The sequence below is a fragment of the Aedes aegypti genome, chromosome 2, assembly GCF_002204515.2.
Source record: "Aedes aegypti strain LVP_AGWG chromosome 2, AaegL5.0 Primary Assembly, whole genome shotgun sequence".
Taxonomy (NCBI): Eukaryota; Metazoa; Arthropoda; class Insecta; order Diptera; family Culicidae; genus Aedes; species Aedes aegypti.
This window is the reverse complement of record NC_035108.1, coordinates 260,894,057-260,914,295: the sequence shown is the minus strand read 5'-3', so window position 1 is coordinate 260,914,295 and position 20,239 is coordinate 260,894,057. Positions and strand designations below refer to the sequence as shown.

General features: G+C 36.3%; 2 protein-coding genes across 7 annotated transcripts in view; one reads left to right on the top strand and one right to left on the bottom strand.

Moving 5' to 3' along the window:
- The window catches only part of LOC5565680 (protein bicaudal D), a 74,387-nt gene that overhangs the window by 25,172 nt on the left and 28,976 nt on the right, over nt 1–20,239 (top strand). The gene's annotated exons all lie outside the window — the stretch shown is intronic.
- LOC5565681 (tubulin beta chain) lies at nt 14,085–15,964 on the bottom strand. The gene is made up of 2 exons (XM_001650004.2): nt 15,147–15,964; nt 14,085–14,932 (listed from the first exon to the last, which is right to left on the bottom strand). Exons 1-2 carry the CDS (start codon nt 15,666–15,668, stop codon nt 14,126–14,128), a joined length of 1,329 nt encoding a protein of 442 aa, XP_001650054.1. The 5' UTR covers nt 15,669–15,964; the 3' UTR covers nt 14,085–14,125.

The window sequence follows — 20,239 nt, the reverse complement described above, 5'->3', positions numbered from 1 at the left end:
CTGAGTGTCCTTCCAAAATTTGATCTCATATCGATGAAAACTGAGACTACACAAGCCCTTCAAAATGTGTATGGGAATTACTATGGGAAAAGCATGAAATTCACTCAATTGGTCATAATTTTCACCCATGTGCTATTGAGGATTATAGCTACGCTGATAATGTTAGATATATTAGTCAGCTCAGTGGCGATTCCCTAACCTCAAACCTACCTGTTCTACGAATAGAAATTCTTGACTTTACGCAATAAATTTGCATCTATCAAGTGAAGATTTGGTAGAAAGAAAGATTCCAATCATACGATCTCAATTTGAAGAAAAAGGCATTTTTAGATACGTAGAACAGGTAAAAAGTGAGGTGACCAGTCGCCTCTGAGTCAGCTACAACTTTGCCGAAGACCGCATTCAAATCAGACGACTAAGTAATTTGTTATTGATTTATATCTAATCCGAAATTCTTCAACAGTGCTCATTGATCTTCTAAATAGGCAACATTGTTGCATCTGGCGCTAATAATAGCACACACAATTCATGGCTACAGATGGCTACTATGTTACTGCTTATTTCCAGTGATGCCTGCAGAGCAGCTCAATTATTACAGTCAAAGATTTACGATTCATACAAAAATCAACAACTAATTCCTGAGGCGTGCGTATTGAAAACGGTCTTCATCAAAGTTGTAGCTGATGAATGTATCTAACATAATCAGCGTAGCAGATGGGAAAACATTATGACCGATTGAATGAATTGCTTACTTTTCCCATAGTAATTTCCATACCAACTTTGAAGGGCGTGTGCAGTCTCAGTTTTCATCCAAATGAGCTCAAATTTGGAGAGTACACTAAGAATTTTGATATAACTGAAGTAAGAGATATGACGTTTGATATCAAGATAGTCTATAATACGTAATATCAGCTCTAGTCTGAACATAGCTTTTTGATGTTTTATGTTTTGGTCGTATATAATGTTGTGAAATATGAGTTGATGACAAAAAGTGTTAAACAAAATGCTTATTTTTTTAAGTATCATTGTCTATGAGAGATTATATGGTCGGTGTTCAGACAGACTGTTAATTCTGAGTTTTTCGATGCTATTTTGGTACAGATGTATTATCAAATAAATAAGTTTCATTATTACAGCAAAGAATACAAATATTTTGATATTTCGAATCCTTGAAGAAATTATTTCTGAAACCATTAAAAACACTTGGTCCAGTCTGTCTGAACACCGACCATATGCAAGACAAGATCAGGGATCTACAGATGGTTCTACATCCTAAATTGAATAAAGTTTTGAAAATCTTCATGAATTTTGTTTTGTTCACAATTTCAACGTAAGTCAAATGTTGACTCTTATTCCATTTTCTTCTTCTTCTTATTGGCATTACATCCTCACTGGCACAAAGCCTGCTTCCCAGCTTAGAGTCCAATGAGCCAATCCTCAGTTAATAACTGAGAGCTTTCTTTGCCAAAGTTTTCGCATTCGTATATCGTGTGGCAGGTACGATGACACTCTTATGCCCAGGGAAGTCAAGGAAATTTCCAGCCAATGTACTTATTGAAAAAATACGAACAAACAAAGAGAAGATTCACTGGAATGCTAGAAAGGATTGCGTCAAATTTGTTTCGTAAAAACGAGTTTCTGAGAATTTTCCGGGATCCCGGGAATGCCCGGGAAATGATAAGTCTTCCTCGAAGTGAAATCTCGGGTAAACCTATAGTTGCAATCTTGCTTTGCCATGATAAGTTCTTTATAACTTTGGGTAAAGTTGGGTTGTGCAAATTAAATTGCAAACTCAGAAGGTGAATTCAATTTACCTGTAAACTTTTCAAGCTGATATAGCAAATGAAACGTAAAATGTTGTTTATTAAATGTAAAGCATAACTTAGATTTTGTCTAGCGCTGAACAACTAAATATATGATATGAATGTAGTGGTTGAAATAAAACTAATTAATTGAGCTTCGAGTTGGAAAAAAAATCTCCGAAAAAATCAATTTATGCAAATAGCTTATTTGCCCATCGAATTGGGATTTTGCTTTAAAGTATCCTGCGAGATGTGTGCCTCTCCCCTAGGCGTAGGTGTAGGTGTGGGTTAATTGTATTGATTTTCTGAGTGCTCCCCGCCTCTGTTGAATTTTGCTTGTTGTGCGCTCTATGGAAATCTTCCCAAGCTCTCGTTAAAACGATGCTGTCCCTGCTGGTTTTTACTATTTTATCCCCCAGTATTTGGCCCTTGCCGGTGATGGCGCTGAGGGTACTTTTAATCCATAAGATTCCTACAAACCGTGATCCTTTTGAAAGGGCTCATGATTTTCCATTCAACACAACCCAGCCAGCACAGCTCTACACCAAAATAAGCTTTTTCAAAGGCCCGAGGTTTGTTGTACCCAACTAATTAGCCATTTGAGGGAGCCCCAAATCTGTGCTTCTCCTTTTCACGAATGGTGCGGTAGGGGGTAGGGGAGTAAGTGTTGTTTGCTTTATTTTCCTTATACATATTTTTTAAACTTCAGCTTCCAATGCCCGTCGCCAGATGTTGTGGTGTGGTTTGTGGAGATTGATTTGCAGCGAGATGAAAACGAGAAAAAAAAATGAAATTAGAGCAACCCGAGCGAAAGAAAGTGGTTGTAAATGAATTATGCAATTAGATCTGGCTGATGATGATGCTATTTGCACATTTTTTAGGTATTTTCTCTTGGATGTTTGACTGCGTCCGTGCATCATCCATTGGACAGCAAAAAGTGATTGCCACGCGAGTCATGTGGCCATGTGGTCAATGATCATGTGTGGAAGATGGATCTTATGTACATCAGGAATCATATTGTTACGAAATTTGAAACTGAGTTGAACCTACTGTTTCTGTTTGGGATGAACCACTGCGACCAGTTTTTTTTTATCTTTCATGGTATACCCATGTCCTTGCTTTAGTACATGATGTTCTACTCTATTACCACAGACAAACAGACGTAACACTTAGAACAAATCTCGATCAAAATCATAGTCACGAGGACATGTACGCCCAATGCTAAAATCGGTGGTTTTGGCCGACGGGCCAACAGATGGCGGTAGTGTGTAAACGTCAAACGCGAACAAAAACGACGCGAGCGCTGCTGGTGGCGGATTGACCACCTACCATATTTTTGTATCGACCGTTAAAAAGGTGGTCGATGGACAATGGTGAGAGTGTGACGTCTGTTTGTCTGTGCTATTACTATTGGGGAATTATAAAGTAGACGTTTATTGAAACAATTATCATGGCAAATCGGTATAGTTCTCAAAGGGCTCTTCAGAAAAAGATACCGATATTTATTCATTTTGAAGACAACAGTTTGCCATTATTGAACACGACCACTAAGTTGGTTAACTCTCTAATACCCAAATTGTTATTTTCGATCTAAATATCATATTTAGTTATCTAAAATCGTTTTAAACACGTTTTGGTCAATGATTTATTTTTATTCGCAAATCTATGAATTTTGGTTTTTGATTTTTATAATTTTTTTTTGAACATCCCTATCCTTTTTCATTTTTTTTTTGAAGCCTCTTCTAGTTACTGATTTTTAGCAATAATAAAATTTCAAGTTTTTACGGTAATTTTAAAAATAATAAATTTTTTATATTTTTCTGAAAATATTTTTATTTTCCGTGTAATTAACGGAAAAACAGATTTGAAATTATTTTCATACCACCAAGCTGTTCTTCTGTGATAGGTTGATAGTAGAAAAATATGAAAGGTACGATTTTTTATATTACACGTTAAATAAACCCCATACATATGTAGGTTATATAAAAATACAATTTTTCAAAAATACAAAAAAGTTTCAAAAGTCATAAATTTTTTTTCTTATATGCGTGTTATGAGTCAAGGTTGCATCTACTCTAGCGTATTAAATTATTGCTTCTACTTACATGGCCCAGAATCGTTTTTGTACTGTTAACAGGTTCTATGTTAGAAGGTAGATGATCCGCTTACTTACTAGCTATTTTTAAGATAAGCACTTGAACTTGGGTAGAACTTGTTTCATGAATTGAAACGAGCCTCAAATGTTGATTGAGTTATGTTTTCGCTTCGACCACCTCATCATCTCAAGACAAATTCAAATAAGTGATGATTAGTGGCTTGTTACTCTTTTATACTCTACCGGAAGTGCTCGTTGAGCACTAAGCTGAGGCTTTGTCCCAATGAGTACATAATGCCAAGAATAAGAAGAAGAAGTTATCCTACTAACAACAGAAAATCGTACTTCTTGTTACCTCTTTGGTTGTTTTGTTTTGATTCTGCGCTCCGCTCCACAATTTCCATTTCACTTTACTCAGGTCCATGAGCTAAATGAATTTTGAACAATTTTAATGCAGATGAACAAATTTTGTTTTCCTTATTGAACGGCGAAATTGTTTTTCGAGGCATTCACTATATCTATATAAATAAAAATGGAGTGGTGTTTGTATGTCACGAAATAACTTGAGAACAGGACATCCGATTTGCACAATTCTTTCACTGTTGTCTTCTTGAAGGGCTCCGACGTGTTCGTATGACGAAAAAGTTTAGGGAAGTTATCGGAAAATTTGGTAAAACGGGGGAATACTTATATGTAATTTTGTATAGGAAATACCATGACATTTTTCAACAGCCTACTTGATGACTTGATGGCAAGACGAAGTTTGCCGGGCCCACTAGTTATACCGTTTTGATTCATATTACGGACAGCTTCAAATTCCGGACACTCTTCTTTGTATAGGAAACATTTCACGCGAAATGTTTCAATTTTTGCTGTTCAAAAGATCTCAATTTCAAGGCTCGTTTTAATAAACTTTTTCCATAAATATCTTTGCAAATTTATAATGCCCAACTACCTTAGATGTCTCTTTGGTGGTTTAACGATTTCGATTGATGATTTGACTGTTCCATTAATGATTATCATGAGCTGTCCGGAATTAGATTCAAAGTGTCCGGAATATGAGGCAAAAGTGAGGAAGCGTCCGGAATAAGAATCATGAAAAGGCCACACATTTTGATTTATTTAAAATTATTGAAGTTGCGGAAGCGTATTCTTCACCCACCGTTCGGAAGTAAAGGGCTTCCGACGCTCGATAGCGCTATGGAATCATACAGAATGATTTATTTTGTATGCTCTATGCTGGGTTAAATTTCCCTGAGTCCTTAAGTGTCCGTAATATGAATCAATACGGTAGATAATTTACTAAAACCCGCCTACACGAACAGATGACAATGGTTTCAAAAATAAGAGTAAAGATTCAAAGACTTACAGGGGTAGTCGGGGCGGTTTGGCCAATGGGGTGGAATGAGCACCCTTTGAAAACTACATCAATTCTTAAAATTTTATCTGAAATAACATGCAACCCTAAAGCTGATAAAGAAATGAAGCAATAGGCATATTGTAAGTCAGTGTTTTAAACTTAAAGAAAAAGAAATAAATAATGTTTGAAAAAACTGCCCATATTGCCCCGAATGGCTCTTTCAAATTTCATCATTTCAGAATGATGAGGTTTGACTGTTAGAACGTTCTTAAAAATTTAATATTTTCACACGAAATGTTTATGAATACTAATAACTTTCAAGTGTAGTAAAAAAAAATAATTGAATTTTTAGATTATGTGAGATAATGTTACAACTGAAAATAGGGTGCTCATATCACCCCATCGGTAAAAAATCGACTCAAAAAATGACGAATTTAGAAAATCATTCATTCATTCGTGAACTTTACAAGACAACGGAAATCATGCGGATCTAGTGTATTCATCTAAAAATTGTTGGAAATCATGGAAAAATCCGAAGATTCCATAAAATGTTTAGCACTTTTATCGGATTTTCCTTAAGGTGACCAAACTGCCCCTCTTTCCCCTAGATCGAAAAATAGCAACCAGTCCAATTCTTCAGCGTAACCTGATTCTAAACTCAAGCATACGAATTATCCAAAGCCACGATTCGAGCCTAAACAGCCAACCTTATAGGTCATAAATCAATCCCTTTTAGTGCGGCATCAGGTTTCGCTTTGATAAGCCCCTTCATTTTCGTTATTCTTTTTATCACGAAATGCGAAACATCGTCAGCCCGTTATCGAAGCGTTCTGGATAGTCGCCCACATTGGATGGAAACTTGATACCATCATTTTTCGGTTCTGTTGACATGGCTGGCTGTGGATAATTCTCGTTTGACAAGGACTGCTTATGCTGTCCAGTGTGTGCTTTGAGTCATCATTTTGCTGCTTTTCGATGCGTTGGATTCTTTCATCAGAAAAGAAGTTCCATTGAAGCATGTCGGTATGACAACTGACAATATAATGGGCGCAATCTACGTGATTTTTTACCGTCCTTCCAACAGATTCCTTTCGTCTTTAAGGTATTACGTCCCAATTCAAAAAGAGCCTGTTATTAGCTTAGTATTTAGTTACATGTCCAAAGTTATAAAATGAGAATTGTCGGGGAAGCATTATCTGGTTAATTATTATTTTCTGCTGTATTTCAAAGGCTATTTATAGAATTATTTTGCCAGGTTACATCCATTTATTAGGTAATGCTATAATTGCTAATTTTAGACCCCCTCCACCATCACTGTAATGCTTTTAGCATGAAAAATTTGTGTATGAGTCGTAACGCTTGAGCCTACACCTTCATCCCCCTAGAGCATTACGTAATTTGTGGACCACACCGCACTGCTTCAGGCTCGTTCTACACCATTTGAGGATTTGCCTCTTGGAAGGAAAAAAATACAGAAGCGTAAAAAGCCTATATACATCCATACCTCAATTGGATCGAACAACGCCCTAAAAATGACACTAATTAATAGAATGTCCTTGAGGTTTAAGTTTCTAAAGTAAGTCTTCCTGAATCTGATTTTTTCGAGATTTCGTCATTATTTTAATGTTAGTCTCTAAAATGTTCATTACATTCTCTTGTAAGCAATATATTCTCATATATTCAATTTCTTTTGATATTTGATAGACAAAAGAACTTCAAAGACATTTTTACAAATTTTGACCTGAGCAAACTTTTTCCTAGCTTTCCAACAGTGTTTGTATAATTATGCGGATTTTTTGTACTAAAATACAATGTTCTGCCCAGTGCACTAATTTATGTCTGAAACGGTACAATTTCACGGCGGTATAGCTTATTGTTTAAATTCCTTGATTAATCATAATGGAATTGCTGCGACTTTGTAAAGAAGCTTTGTGTCAATCCCTTCACAGATGCTTTGTGGTTTTGCACTATGTTTACTTCAGAGATTCCTCTATAAATACATTAATGTACACTTTTTGGGATCCTACCAGCAAACCCCTCATTGATTCGTAAAAAAAATCTAATGAAATTTCTCAATAAATGTATTGTGGAGAAAATGTCCCTATGGTTTTCTCCGGGATTCTTCTATAGATTTCTTTATCTGCTTCTTACAGGAATTGTACTAGTCAAAACGCCAATGATCGAGAATTACTTCTAAAGTTCCTACGCAGATTTTTAAATGATTATTTTAGCTGTTTTCAGTGATTACAAAAAATGCCCAAAGATTGAACCCAGCCTCGCAGCCTGATGAAAGTTAAATCGTGCGTGCCACATCGGTACATGAATGAATGAATTGAACAAGTTAGCATTGCTTTATCTTCTTTTCCTATTGATGATTGTTTTGATCGCATAGAACGATTTGGAAACAATCATCATCATCGACTGAGAAAAAGCAGTGCTAAGGCTAAGTAGCCCGTCATTCGTTTTGGCAGCCACGTTTATTTTGCAGCTTGCAATTTCAAAGTGATAAAACTCAGTTAACATAAGTAATATTGATTCAGAAAAGTATCACTACTTGTGCTTACATGCAAAAAGTATGCTGATACTTTTTCAGCTATGTTAGTGCAAAGCCAAACGATTTTCTTTAATTCGCAATAGTGAGACGAATTATCCATAATCATCGATGCCCTGTACAAATTTCAATGACGGCCTACTTCGCCCTAACGTGTTCATTTTTTATGTTCTTTGAAGCTCACGGTGGTGTTTTTGGCTCACTCACAGCGGATTTATAAATATGCTTCATAATTAGGCTTCGTAGCCGAGCGGTTAGCGGTGTCAGTCGTTTAGGCGTATTGTGCTACGGAGTGTGGTTTCGATTCCCGCCCAGCCGGAGAAAACTTTTCGTCAAACGAAAGATTCTTCATTGGTCTACTGGTCGTTCCGTGTGTCCGTTGTCTTATGTTAGTTATGTGCAGCCTCTGGCTGAAGATGGTGTAAATTGTCTTTTTTTTAATTACCTATTGTTTACAATTTATTTCCATAAAATAAATGGTAACTTTGACTTTTAGATATGCATAGTCATTATGTCTGGAAAGTAAAAATCCAAAATTTTCATACAGGTATGCTTTTCAGAGAAAACACTCCCCGAAAATAGAGATTTTCAAGAACCTCGAGACACAAACCTCGACAAAACTATGTTAAAACTTGCACCAATCATAACATCGTGTTCGACAAAAGTTCGTAGAATTGGATAAACTAATGGGTAGGGGTATTTTCGATAAATTTTGGTGTTCCTTTCGGTAGTTATGATTTTTTAAAGCTTGAAAATAGCCCAAAAACACATAATTGATTTGAAGCACACCTAAATTTACTCCAAGATGACTGACATTTTGGCCAGAAGTTCATTTCGACATGTAAAATCAAAGTATTGGTTGACTGGAGAGTTTCCAAACTATTTTGAAAATATGAATAAGTCTATTGTACAGGGAAATATGGTTCACAAGAGATTCTCCCTTCTTTTCATCATGAGTTATACAGCCGCCTCTCCAGTGTTGCATTTGAACGCGTTCAGTTTGCGTTCCAGTTCAAACTTTTGAACGAGGGATCAAGTAGGCTTGAACAATAAGCAGTTCAAAAGTTTGAACCCGTGCAAGCTGAAAATTGAACATGAAATTAAAACTGCCGTCATGGCAAATACACGGCATATTTCAATGCGGAAATTTAGCAAAGATGTCAGGAAACATTAATGATTCCATATATTTGTACCGATATTAATTCAATTTGTTCTGATGTAGTTTTTTTCTGCTTTTTAACTTCATTGTGCATTTTGAAGTGAGTTCATGAGCAGATGCAGAATCTTGCACAAGAGTTCAATGCTTACTAGGTTCTCGTGCAAAATTGGAACGCGTTCAGTTCACTTTTGCCACGCGTTCTGTTCAAAATGCTTCACTGCGCCTCTCCACATCTCGATATCGAAGGGACCGTCGAGATAGGGAGAAATCGAGACATAGAACAAATGTTTAATGAATATTAAATTGAAAATCACTCCGTTACCAAGAAAATTGAAAACAAACAGACGTAATTTCGTCTTCGCAAATTGTTTTGAGCCTTTACAATCTAGTCTGGTAACCTTTAATAATGGGCATAGGAGAGAAAATCGAGAAAGAAAATCACATCGAGATAGGGAGATATCGAGATAAGGAGGATATCGAGATAAGAAGAATGAAAATGTATGCAGAATAAAGGGACCGAAAAAATCATCGACACAGGGAGAAATATCGAGATGTAGAACATCGAGATGTGGAGAGTCGACTGTAGTTAATAGTAAATTCCATATGATTTTATCTGAATTTTTTAGTTTCAATTAAAATGGTTTTTGATATTTGTTTTACTAAGAATTATGGTTTGGAATATTTCACTAGCGATTTTTCGTTCTTTTCATCATAAGTAGTTCTTTCAAGTGGCCTCTTAAGGACTAGATAATTAGATATTTACGAAATTTTGATATATGTACGTTGCCATCTTTTCAATAAAGTAATTAATGCCTCTACTGACAAACCAATAAACCAACCTTTCAGGAGTTTTAAGGCAAATAAGACAGCTGTAAAACCTATAAGAAAATACTATTTTTGAAAAAAAAAAAAACGGAGAAATCTTGTTTGCCGATATGCATTTAACTCTTTTTTTTTTTTTGAATCACCGAGAAACTTTTTCGCAAATTTGACTTCAATTTGTCCATTTAATCCAATTGTAAAATATATGTAACGTTTAGTTTTTTGGAAGTTGATAAACTTCCACTCGGCTGGTTAGCCGTAAAACACGAATCATAATTAATTTAACAAGTATAGTACAAAAATACTGTTGTGCTCAGTAAACGTTAAACTACCATGTGGATGCAAAATTTGATAACTTTTGGAAAAATTAAAAACCTATTTTCGTTATTAACGTCGCTACCGACAGCAACAGGTTCGGTTTTCCAAGCAATTTCGGATATCTCCGGCACACGATAACCTATCAAAATTGACAAAGATTTGAAGGATAGAAGAGTTGGGAACATGTGAAACAATTCTGAAAAAAATCGGAGAACAATAAAAGTAATCGTGGTTAAAATATATTTTTGTGGAAAAATAATGATGCTGACGATAGAGAAGTTGATGAGTTGAAACAAATGGCAGAACAAACACTCTTTTTTTACAAATGATTCGAAAAAAAAAAATAATGTAGTATGAAACGAGCTCACCAATCCATACGGATTGATCAAGTTTTATGTTATAATCGAATAGCCACAAAAAAATCATTTAATTAATCTCCCTTGGCAGTTTAGTGCACCATTTCAGTTAAACCCCAATTTATCCCATCTCTTCCAACACAACCGATGCAACTCCGCGAAACACTTAACCGATTAAAATAAATTGATAGCGATCCACTTCGGGGTCCAATATTGCACCACACTTCCCGCTGATTTCCGAATGCATCTCTCCGTTAAGAGGAAAATAACCATCATCGTTTTACAAATTTTCAAAACCAGTTTTTTTGCTCCAAATCGAAGCAATGCTCATGAAAACCTATCATTGCAGTGCACTTGCTATTTGTAAATCGATGATAGATTTTCATGGGGGATTATTTAAATTTAGACGAAAAAACTGGTTTTTATGTTTTGATGATTGCTGATGATTGGATGATGGATTCTTGAGCCTTAAATACGTATATATCTACACGCGGTCTCGGGGCAACAGACAAGTCAAATAAAGCCATTTATTAATATCCAAAGTGGTCTCGGCATTATTTTCGAGCCTCCTCGTTGCTTCTTCGCTTCGTTTCGTTGCTGAAGTTGTTGTTAATGCCGTGTACACAGTAGCAATATGCGGCTTTCTGATAGTGGACGGCGAATATCAAGCCAATGCCAACAGTTTGTTTTTATTGCTTCTGCTCCAAACCTCGTCGGTTTTCCATGGAAGATAGAGAGAGGCATGGCTCTGGATTCGGTTACAATACAGTATGGCCCATAATAAATGCGAAAATTATACAAACTTTAGCAAGAACAAGCGTTATTTTTTATTATTTTTGTAGGAATGTAGGACATTTGTTTCTTACCTTTTTTCTGATCTTGATCTGATTGAAATTCCGGGCACTCTGGAGGGTTATAAATTAAACTACCCAACGTGTCCAGCCACGTATCAACGGAATTAAAAAGTGTAAAGCTATGTATGATCTATCAAAGGTTTCTGCTGTATCTATTTAGTTCCCGTTATGATCCAGGATCATTTTGGATTTTTTTTTTGAAAAAAATGCTCTTTCGGTTAGAGACAACTTGTAAAAACCTGACTCATAGTTTTAAGCAACACAGAGCCGCATATCACACTTAACGTTCAACGCTCCGTCATCGTAATCATCGTCATCATCGAAATTTCAAAAGCAGTTCTTTTGTTCAGTATTAAAAATAATTCAATGAAAATGTGTTCACTGTGTTTCGCTTGGAGAATAGAATACAGTGAACACATTTTCCTCTAAATTTTCTTGATTTTGAACGAAAAAACTGCTTTTGAAAATTCCGAAATCATTGACGGATTCTGCCTCCTTAAATGAAACCTCAATTGTGATTCTTAAAAATAAGCAGTTTAAGCTAAAATATGTTTGTATCTCCTCCAGATATAAATCAATACTATCGTTCGATATAGGTGAATGTTCAAGACAAGAGCTGTCAAGAATTACACTCCATTGCTAACGCTTCAAAAGCTTTCACCTCAGATGTGTTGAACTCTATGGCTGCATGAAAAAATCAGGAGATTCGCTTCCAAATCGTTTCTCGTAAGGGGAAAGTGAAAAATCATGCCAAAATAGAAACAAAGTCAAATACATATGATTTGTCTCTATTTTCGATAATAAAACTACCATAAAACATGATATGATAATTTTCGCATTTTTGATGGGTCATACTGCACAACGAAAGCTGCTCAATCAACCATGCTGCTCCCAATGAACAAACCAATGAGCAATTTGCCACCCCACCCAACTTTTTTCCGCTGTTGCTGTGGATTACTGCTTCGCTTCTTAATGATGGACAGTTTTCGAGAAAAAGTTCACCCATCCAATCGTATAACTCATGCAATTGACAACCTTCGTGATGGAACACGTGACGGCCGAGCTCGTTAGATAAAATGTTAAAATGTGAGAACCAATGCAATTCTGGTATCCATATTTTTCAATGCAAAAGCAATAAAAATAGAATCATTGTCAAGCGGAGGAGAGCAATCATCTTCCTGAAGAGGTCGCACTTATCCTTGAGCTTTCCCTGCACAATAATGTATGGAAACGCGGTTGGAAAAGAAATAGCTCATAAAAGTTATTACCGACGAATGCAGTTGCCCATTAGTTTCATAATTCAATAACCAAGTGTCTCCACCAATCGATGCACCGGAGTCCAGCATTTCCACTGAGCTTAGTTGGTATGGTGCCTAGTAGGAGCAGAACCGACAAGGTTGAACTTTTGCCTATGGTCTAAGCTACGATGAAGAATGAGCTTTGGAGTGGCCCGTTTAATTGCTTCTCGAACTAATGATATTCGCTGTGGATGGAAATATAGACCGAAGCAAGGCTCCATTATCGGTAAGACGCGATTGCCATTATCCTACCTATTGTTCCCGTTTACAGCCGGAGCGCTGTTGCAGCATTAATATGAAAGGTGGAGAAATCGAACCTGTCGGATCGGGTAGGGTTGGAACCGCGCGATAGCGTTCGTAGTTTGAGCATCCGGCTCTTTTGATAGGCTCAACGCTTTCGTGTTTTCTGGGTGCGGTGCTTACGAGGATATACGATCCAACATTATAGGGTGGCGCTCTTACTATGATAGGCGCTTGGAATAGGGAAAAAAGTAGACCATAGTCTTCATGGGAAAATTATGAATCGGTCTTTTTTTTTTTCTTGAAGTTAGGCAAAGTTCATCATGCAAAAGGGCTTTTCCCCATCTTATTAAGACATCGATCAGATAAAAATAAATAATTAAATAAATAAATAAATGAAACCAAGTTAGTATCAACATTTTAGTTTAAGGTGTTTTTGTTTGAAAGGTAATCTTCTACAGATTTACTACTACGATGATACTCTATGATCAGGAAAGTCAAAAAAATTTCCAAAACGAAAAGATCCTGGATCGACCGGGAAGCGTACCCAGGTACCTTCAGCATGGCTTTGCTTTGTTGCCGCACACTCTAACCACTCGGCTAAGAAAGGCCCCATAACTTGTGAGCATAATTTGAAGTTAAAATATCATCGGATATTGGTAGATTCTTATAATACCACAATATCCTAAAGAAATTCACCAATAATCATTGATCCACCCTAACGCAAGCATATTATGTGTATAGAAAGCTACCTATATTGGCAAAAATTTACGGCATTTTATAGACGAATCCCACCGGATGGTTGGTCGAAGGTGTGGTCTGAATCCGGTGCCGACGTCGAAATCGTTTACGCTGACGAGAGAATAGCACGCCAAGTGAGAAAGGTAGACCTTTTAATTTCGCATGAAATTTGAATTCGTGTCTTTTCTTTACGCGGAGTTCTAGGTGTCGAAATAAATTAGAATGGCACTTCTATGACCTTGTAGTCACTATTTATAGTTAAACAGTTTTTAATAAGCATTGAAATGGAAAGATAGGAACAGAATATGTCGTCAATGTTGTTAAGTAATTATTTGAGTTAATAAGAAATTACACAGCGTAACAAAAATTACATTTTTGCGTATCTCAAGGATTAAATTATGTGTCTCTAGTAAATTTGGGGCCGCTAAATCTGATGCCGTTCTAAATTACTAAATTTTCAATAACGCCAAATAAATCAATCCAATAGATCATACTCAAAAACTTTTTATTTCAACCAACATTCTGTAATTTATTCGTCATCAAGCATCGAACCCTTCGTAGATCCTGCCGGGCCTGCTTCTTCTTGACTTTCGTACTCCTTGATCAGCTCCCTCAAGCTTTGCTCGGCGTCGACAAACTCCTTTTCTTCCATTCCCTCTCCCGTGTACCAGTGAAGGAAAGCTTTCCTCCGATACATGGTTCCAAACTGATTCAGCAACCGTTGAAACAACTGAGTGATGGCGGTGGTGTTCGCTATAAATGTTGCAGACATCTTCATTCCGGCAGGCGGAATGTCACAAATGGCTGATTTGACATTATTTGGGATCCAATGCGAGAAGGTACCGTGATTTTTCTGCCTTACGTTGGCGATTTGTTCTTCCACATTTCTGGTAGATACTCGTCCCCGGAAGAGGGCAGCAGCCGTTAGATATTTTCCTCTGGATGGCGAGCAAGCTGCCATGAGGTTTTGTTCATCAAAAATTTGATAGACTAACTCCGAAACGGAGAGACTTCTGTAGCATTGACTTTCCTTCGATGTTAGCGGCGCAATACCCGGTACGAAAAAGTGAAGTTTCCTATAGGGTACCATGTTGGTCAGAAGTTTTCGAAGATCCGAGTTCAGCTGCCCAGGATACCGGAAACTGCAGGTAATGCCAGACATTGCCATCGAAATAAGGTGATTCAAATCGTCTATGGTGGGTTTGTCGACTCGAAGCGTTGTCATATTTATGTTGTACAGGGCTTCGTTATCCAGGCAGAACGTTTCATCACTGCAATCCGTCATGGAGTTTAAAGCGAAAACTGCATTGTATGGTTCTACAACGACCTCCGAAACCTAAAATTATAATACTTAAGGTTATTTTTTGGCGAACATGATTAACCCCTTTACCAGCAGCTTAATTCTTTGTTAAAATATAACTTCCCGGAAAATTTGGGAAATCTGGGACACAGAACATATTTATCAGGAATTTCGGAAAATCACATTTCCTGGAAAATTGTTCTCGGGATTTGGAACCCTAGTAGAGATGGTTAGTTTATAATTTGAATACCTTTTCGGACGGGATCACACTGAAAGTGTTGAGTATCTTCCGAGGAAATTCATCTTTCATGTTCTCCATCATCAGCGTTCCCAATCCGGATCCGGTTCCGCCGCCAATCGAATGTACCATTTGGAACCCCTGGAAACAATCACAACCTTCCACCATTTTCCGAGCCACATTCATGATCCTGTCCAACATTTCGGCGCCTTCCGTGTGGTAGCCTCGAGCCCAGTTATTCCCAGCTCCGAGCATCCCGTTGACCATGCTTTCCGGGGAAAAGAGCTGCCCGAAGCGGCTGCATTTCAAACCGACCATCGCACCCGGTTCCAGGTCGGCAAAGATTGCCCTTGGTACGAAATTGCAGCAGGGAGCCTCCTCAAAGTACACGTTGATCCGTTGAAGTGGCAGAAAGTGTTTCCCTATAAACTGGCCGCGCTCGTTTAGGCAGTGCTCCTCGCAGATAGTTTCCCAGAATGTCTGGGCGATTTTGTTGCCACATTGTCCAAGATGAAGAGTAACGATTTCACGCATAACTGAAAATTTTGAGTTAAAGGGAGAAACTTTTTTTTTGGGTTTTCAAGAATTTTCCAAATTTCTGACTACTGACGGAAATTATCACATGCCTACTATGCACTTATTGGAAATCTTTGAATGACCAATGGATTTTCGAAAGATTCTTCCAACTTTGACTGCAAAAAATATTCAGGACTATATAGTAAATAATTCCTTCTAACATTTCTGAAAGATATTATTATTTTCCTTCATTTCATTTACATCACTATAAACTCCTGAACATTTAATATTATTGGAACAGGGTTGGTTGCAGGGCTCTTTCTAGAGATTTGGTCACTTATTAATGCAAGTCTCTAAACAGTCTATATTTAAAACTAGTGGTCCCGGCAAACTTCGTCTTGCCATCAAGTAGGCTGTTGAAAAACGCCATGTGACGTCCCATACAAAATGACAGTTATATTCACTATCGTTTTTTCGACTTTCCCGGTGTATATTTTGAGTTTTTTAAACACACAAACACGTCGGAACACTTCAAAAACCTAACTGTTAAAGAATCAGGCATCCCAGCAAACCAGAGATCATACACGGATGTCAGTTTCAAATTGTATAAATGTACAGTATACGTTGGAATCGGATACGATGCAAAATGGAATCGATTGAAATCATTTATGGAGCCAGTAATAAGATCTGATTTGAATTTGCATCTTATCAAATACAAATTTCATTTGACAAAATATGCAACTTCATATTGTCATTTTCTTACGATTTGTGTTTTACTTGATTTGCTTCAATTATAATCTCCAATGTGAAATTACATGAGTTCTTCAGACGTAAATATAATATCATGCAAGGGAAGATTATACATCGCCGGATGCATCTCAAAACCAGGCAGAAAAAAAGAGATGTCCATTAATAAAACTAACAAACTAGATAACAAAAATCAAAGTTTTATACAAACACAATAACATCACTTGATATAAGCATTTCTGTATATTTTCCAAGAATTACTCAACTTCACTTTGAGGAGGGGCGACTGGGGTCACTAATCGGTCCTTTTTTGTTCCCCAATCTTACAGTGCGGTCACAGCTGCATACTTACATTTATTCGATGAAAATATTGAATTATACGGGAATAAAGACTTTCACCCATCCGTTTCACTGGAAAACTGTAAGAACTTTTATTGTTTTAATTCGATAACCGACGGTCAGAAATTTGCAGCTTGTCTCGCGATCTTCCACTCGTGTTCATTATCTTTGTTTGTAAAAATTAAGTTATATAAACTGCAACACACAGTCATACATGAAGTTATAGTAAACGCCAAATAAACTTGCCTGGAATTGTATTGACCATAATGCATTGGCTTAAATGTATGTATAAGGCCTCCATATTTATGCGAATCGTGGGAGTCTCCGTCGTGTGAAAAAATGTTTGGCTGAGTAGTAATTATAATTGCTAATGTGTCATTATTAAAAGAAGAACAAATCAATTGCTTCATAACATGTTTCAACTGTGTAATACTTGAAGATGATTGATGTAATTATGAAATATGCCTATGACTAATTCTCTCGCGCATAGCTCGTAGTACGGACAGGGATAACTGCAGATGAACTATATTGTTGAATTTATATTTGCCAAATTTCCATGTCATTCAATATTGACTCAACGGCACAGTGGTAGCTTATATGATTAGCGATCTAAAGATCATTGCATGGAGGCTTACACCTGCATGTTCTACCTTTTTTATGTTTTGTTTGTTTGTTAAAACAAAGTTACATAAAATGCAAAACACTATCATATGCGAAGTTACACAAAGCATCAAACGCACTCGTCTGAAGTTGTATTTACCACACTGAATTTTCTTGAATGTACGTATATGGCCTCCAGATTTGTACACATAGAGGGAATCTATGCATTTTAAACAATCTATTATTTCCGAATAAGCGTTCACATTACTGAGTTGAAACTCTGCTGTGTGAACAAATTTGTTGGCTGGGATGTCTATTGACTCGTTCTCAGTTTATTTCGTGACATACAAACACCATTCCATTTTTATTTAGATACATGGAAGGTGTGTAAAATCTCATTTTAACATAAAAAAAAACTTCTAAAGTCACGTTTTCCCTGTTTATTTTGGTATGAATTTCTAGAGGCTCCAGGAAAACTTTTAGATACCTTGCCCGATCCATTAATCCAGAAGATCTTCTGGGGATTGCACCAGAATTCATACAGAAACTCTTCCAGGATTTCTAAATAAATTCGCCCTTTGATTACTCATGCAGTTCCTTCCGAAATTTAATTCAGGAATTTCTCTAGAGTTGTTAGGTTCAACCGGAGATCCTTCCGAAGATTACTTGAGTAATTAGTCTATTAGAGATCTTAAATATGCAATTAGGGTTATATCTTTAAAATTCCTTCGATTATTCCTACCCTAGAGAGATTCCTATGGAGTATTTTCATGGATTTTTTTTTCTAATAATAATGCAAGTTTTTTCAAAGATACTTGGAGAAGTTCTCTTCTGCAGGAATTCATTAGGTATTTTTCAAGGATCAACAAAAGATCCTTGAAATCCTCTCCCGATTTTTCGTCAGAAATGTCTGAAATAAAATTTGGGAAAACCTTGGGAAGCTTTTGAAATAGTCTCTTCAAGAACTTCTGATAAAAAAAAACTTGAGCAAGTTCTGAAGGAATCCCTTCATAAATTCCAGGAGTGATCTTTAGAGAAATTGGTTGAAATATTAAAGAAATCCTCAGCGAACATTTTACAGGAAATCGTTAGGAAGTGAAAAATTCACACTAAGCTCATGGAGATATCCCAGGAATTCCTGGAAAAATCACAAAAAATATTGAAAAAGATCCTAGGAAAATCCTGAATGAGTCCCTAACGAAGCATGAGGATGTTATTATAAAATGGCTTTATTTCCTTGTTGAATTCTTTAAGCAGAGTGTCGACTACCCTGGAAAGTCAAGGAATTTAACTTAAGATCAGGGAAAAAAACATCCATTCTATGTTTCAATGTCCAAACGAGTAGTTGCAATACAAAACAGATAAAACTAATTGATTTTTTAAAATTGAACGTTAACTTATTGGATTTCTGTAAAGTTACTTGTGTAATCATTAGATAAGATAGCAATTTTTTGGTCAATATCAAAAAATTGCTATCTTAAAAAACAATTTACCATCGCAAATGAAAAATTTTGAAAGAATTTCTGTTCTATGAGAAAGTTAATGTGGGCCCAGATAGCCGTAGTGGTAAACGCATAGCTTATCAGCAAGACCAAACTGAGGGTCGAGGATCATTTCGTAAATAAAATTTTCTAGACTTCCCAGGGCATAGAATATTCGACTCTTTTGCCAGAGTTGTGCAGTGTCGGATGCACGTAAAGAAAAGACGTCTGTTCATAAGATTCACGACCAAAACAAGAGACCTTTTATTCCATGTCTACTTTGATCTACAAATCTACACTTATTCAAATTTATCTCATGCACACCTACTTTCAGTATCGTACAACTCCTCCTTTTCTTTAAATTAGTTTAAGTATTACAATTTTCTTGTTTGCTTACTATTACTATTACTATTTTCTTTACTAGCATTATGTGTTGCCGCCATGTTTTCCATTCCAGCGCCATATCCGTCAACACGTAGAAATTATGTGTTCAAACGATTTTTCAACAGAGATCCTGGATTGATGTGGAACACTGTCGAATTCAATTGGTGAGAATATGGTTTCCATAGTCGTAGACCTAATAGTCTCAGATATTATATGATGTTATCTTTGCGTTTCAACTACCTGAAAGAAAAGAAATATTTATTGTTTTTCTAGCATTAAGATACTTAGCTTATTGTTTCCAATGTTCAACTTTTCACATTTATCGAACTTCTTCCTTTTCATTTTTAAATCTTGATTGTGACGGAAGTTGTCGTTGAGAACATTTCCGTTCTTCTAATTGACTGACTTGTTGAAAACTGTTCTTGTTTTCAATATGATGTTTTAACATTTTTCCAATGTGTAAAGATTACTTTTCCTATCCATCAATAAAATCTACTTTGAACTCTTTTATATGTTTTCTTTTCTACTTCTCTACCTTTTCTTTCTTAAAGATCCTACTGATTCTTGTTCTTTTTCCTGTTAAATTGTATTCCTGTTGATTTCACCATTTCGTAACTTATAGCATTTTTAATACTAATATGCATTCTATCCTGTAATATAGACCGCCTAGGACTCTTGCCAAAATATCATTTGAAGTACTGAACTATTTCTAATAATGGTAATTTTGATGCAATTAATGTGTTATTGAAGCTTCTTCTTTTTCCGCAATCGGCAACTGTATTTTTACGTATTGCTGTTTTAACAGTTACCAATTGTTGAACTTGCAAACCTAATAGAATTTCTTCAAGGAATCTAAGAAAACTTCGCTAGAACTCAAACGTGTCATTGTCAGCATTATCCTACTAGACAATCGTGCACGTTGTTGTTAAGCTTACGCATTTGAAAAGCTTCATATGTTTTGTTTTACTGAATTGTTGTCTTAAAATACAATTATTCACTAATTTGAATTCAATGAAACCCACAACAGAACCGTACAAA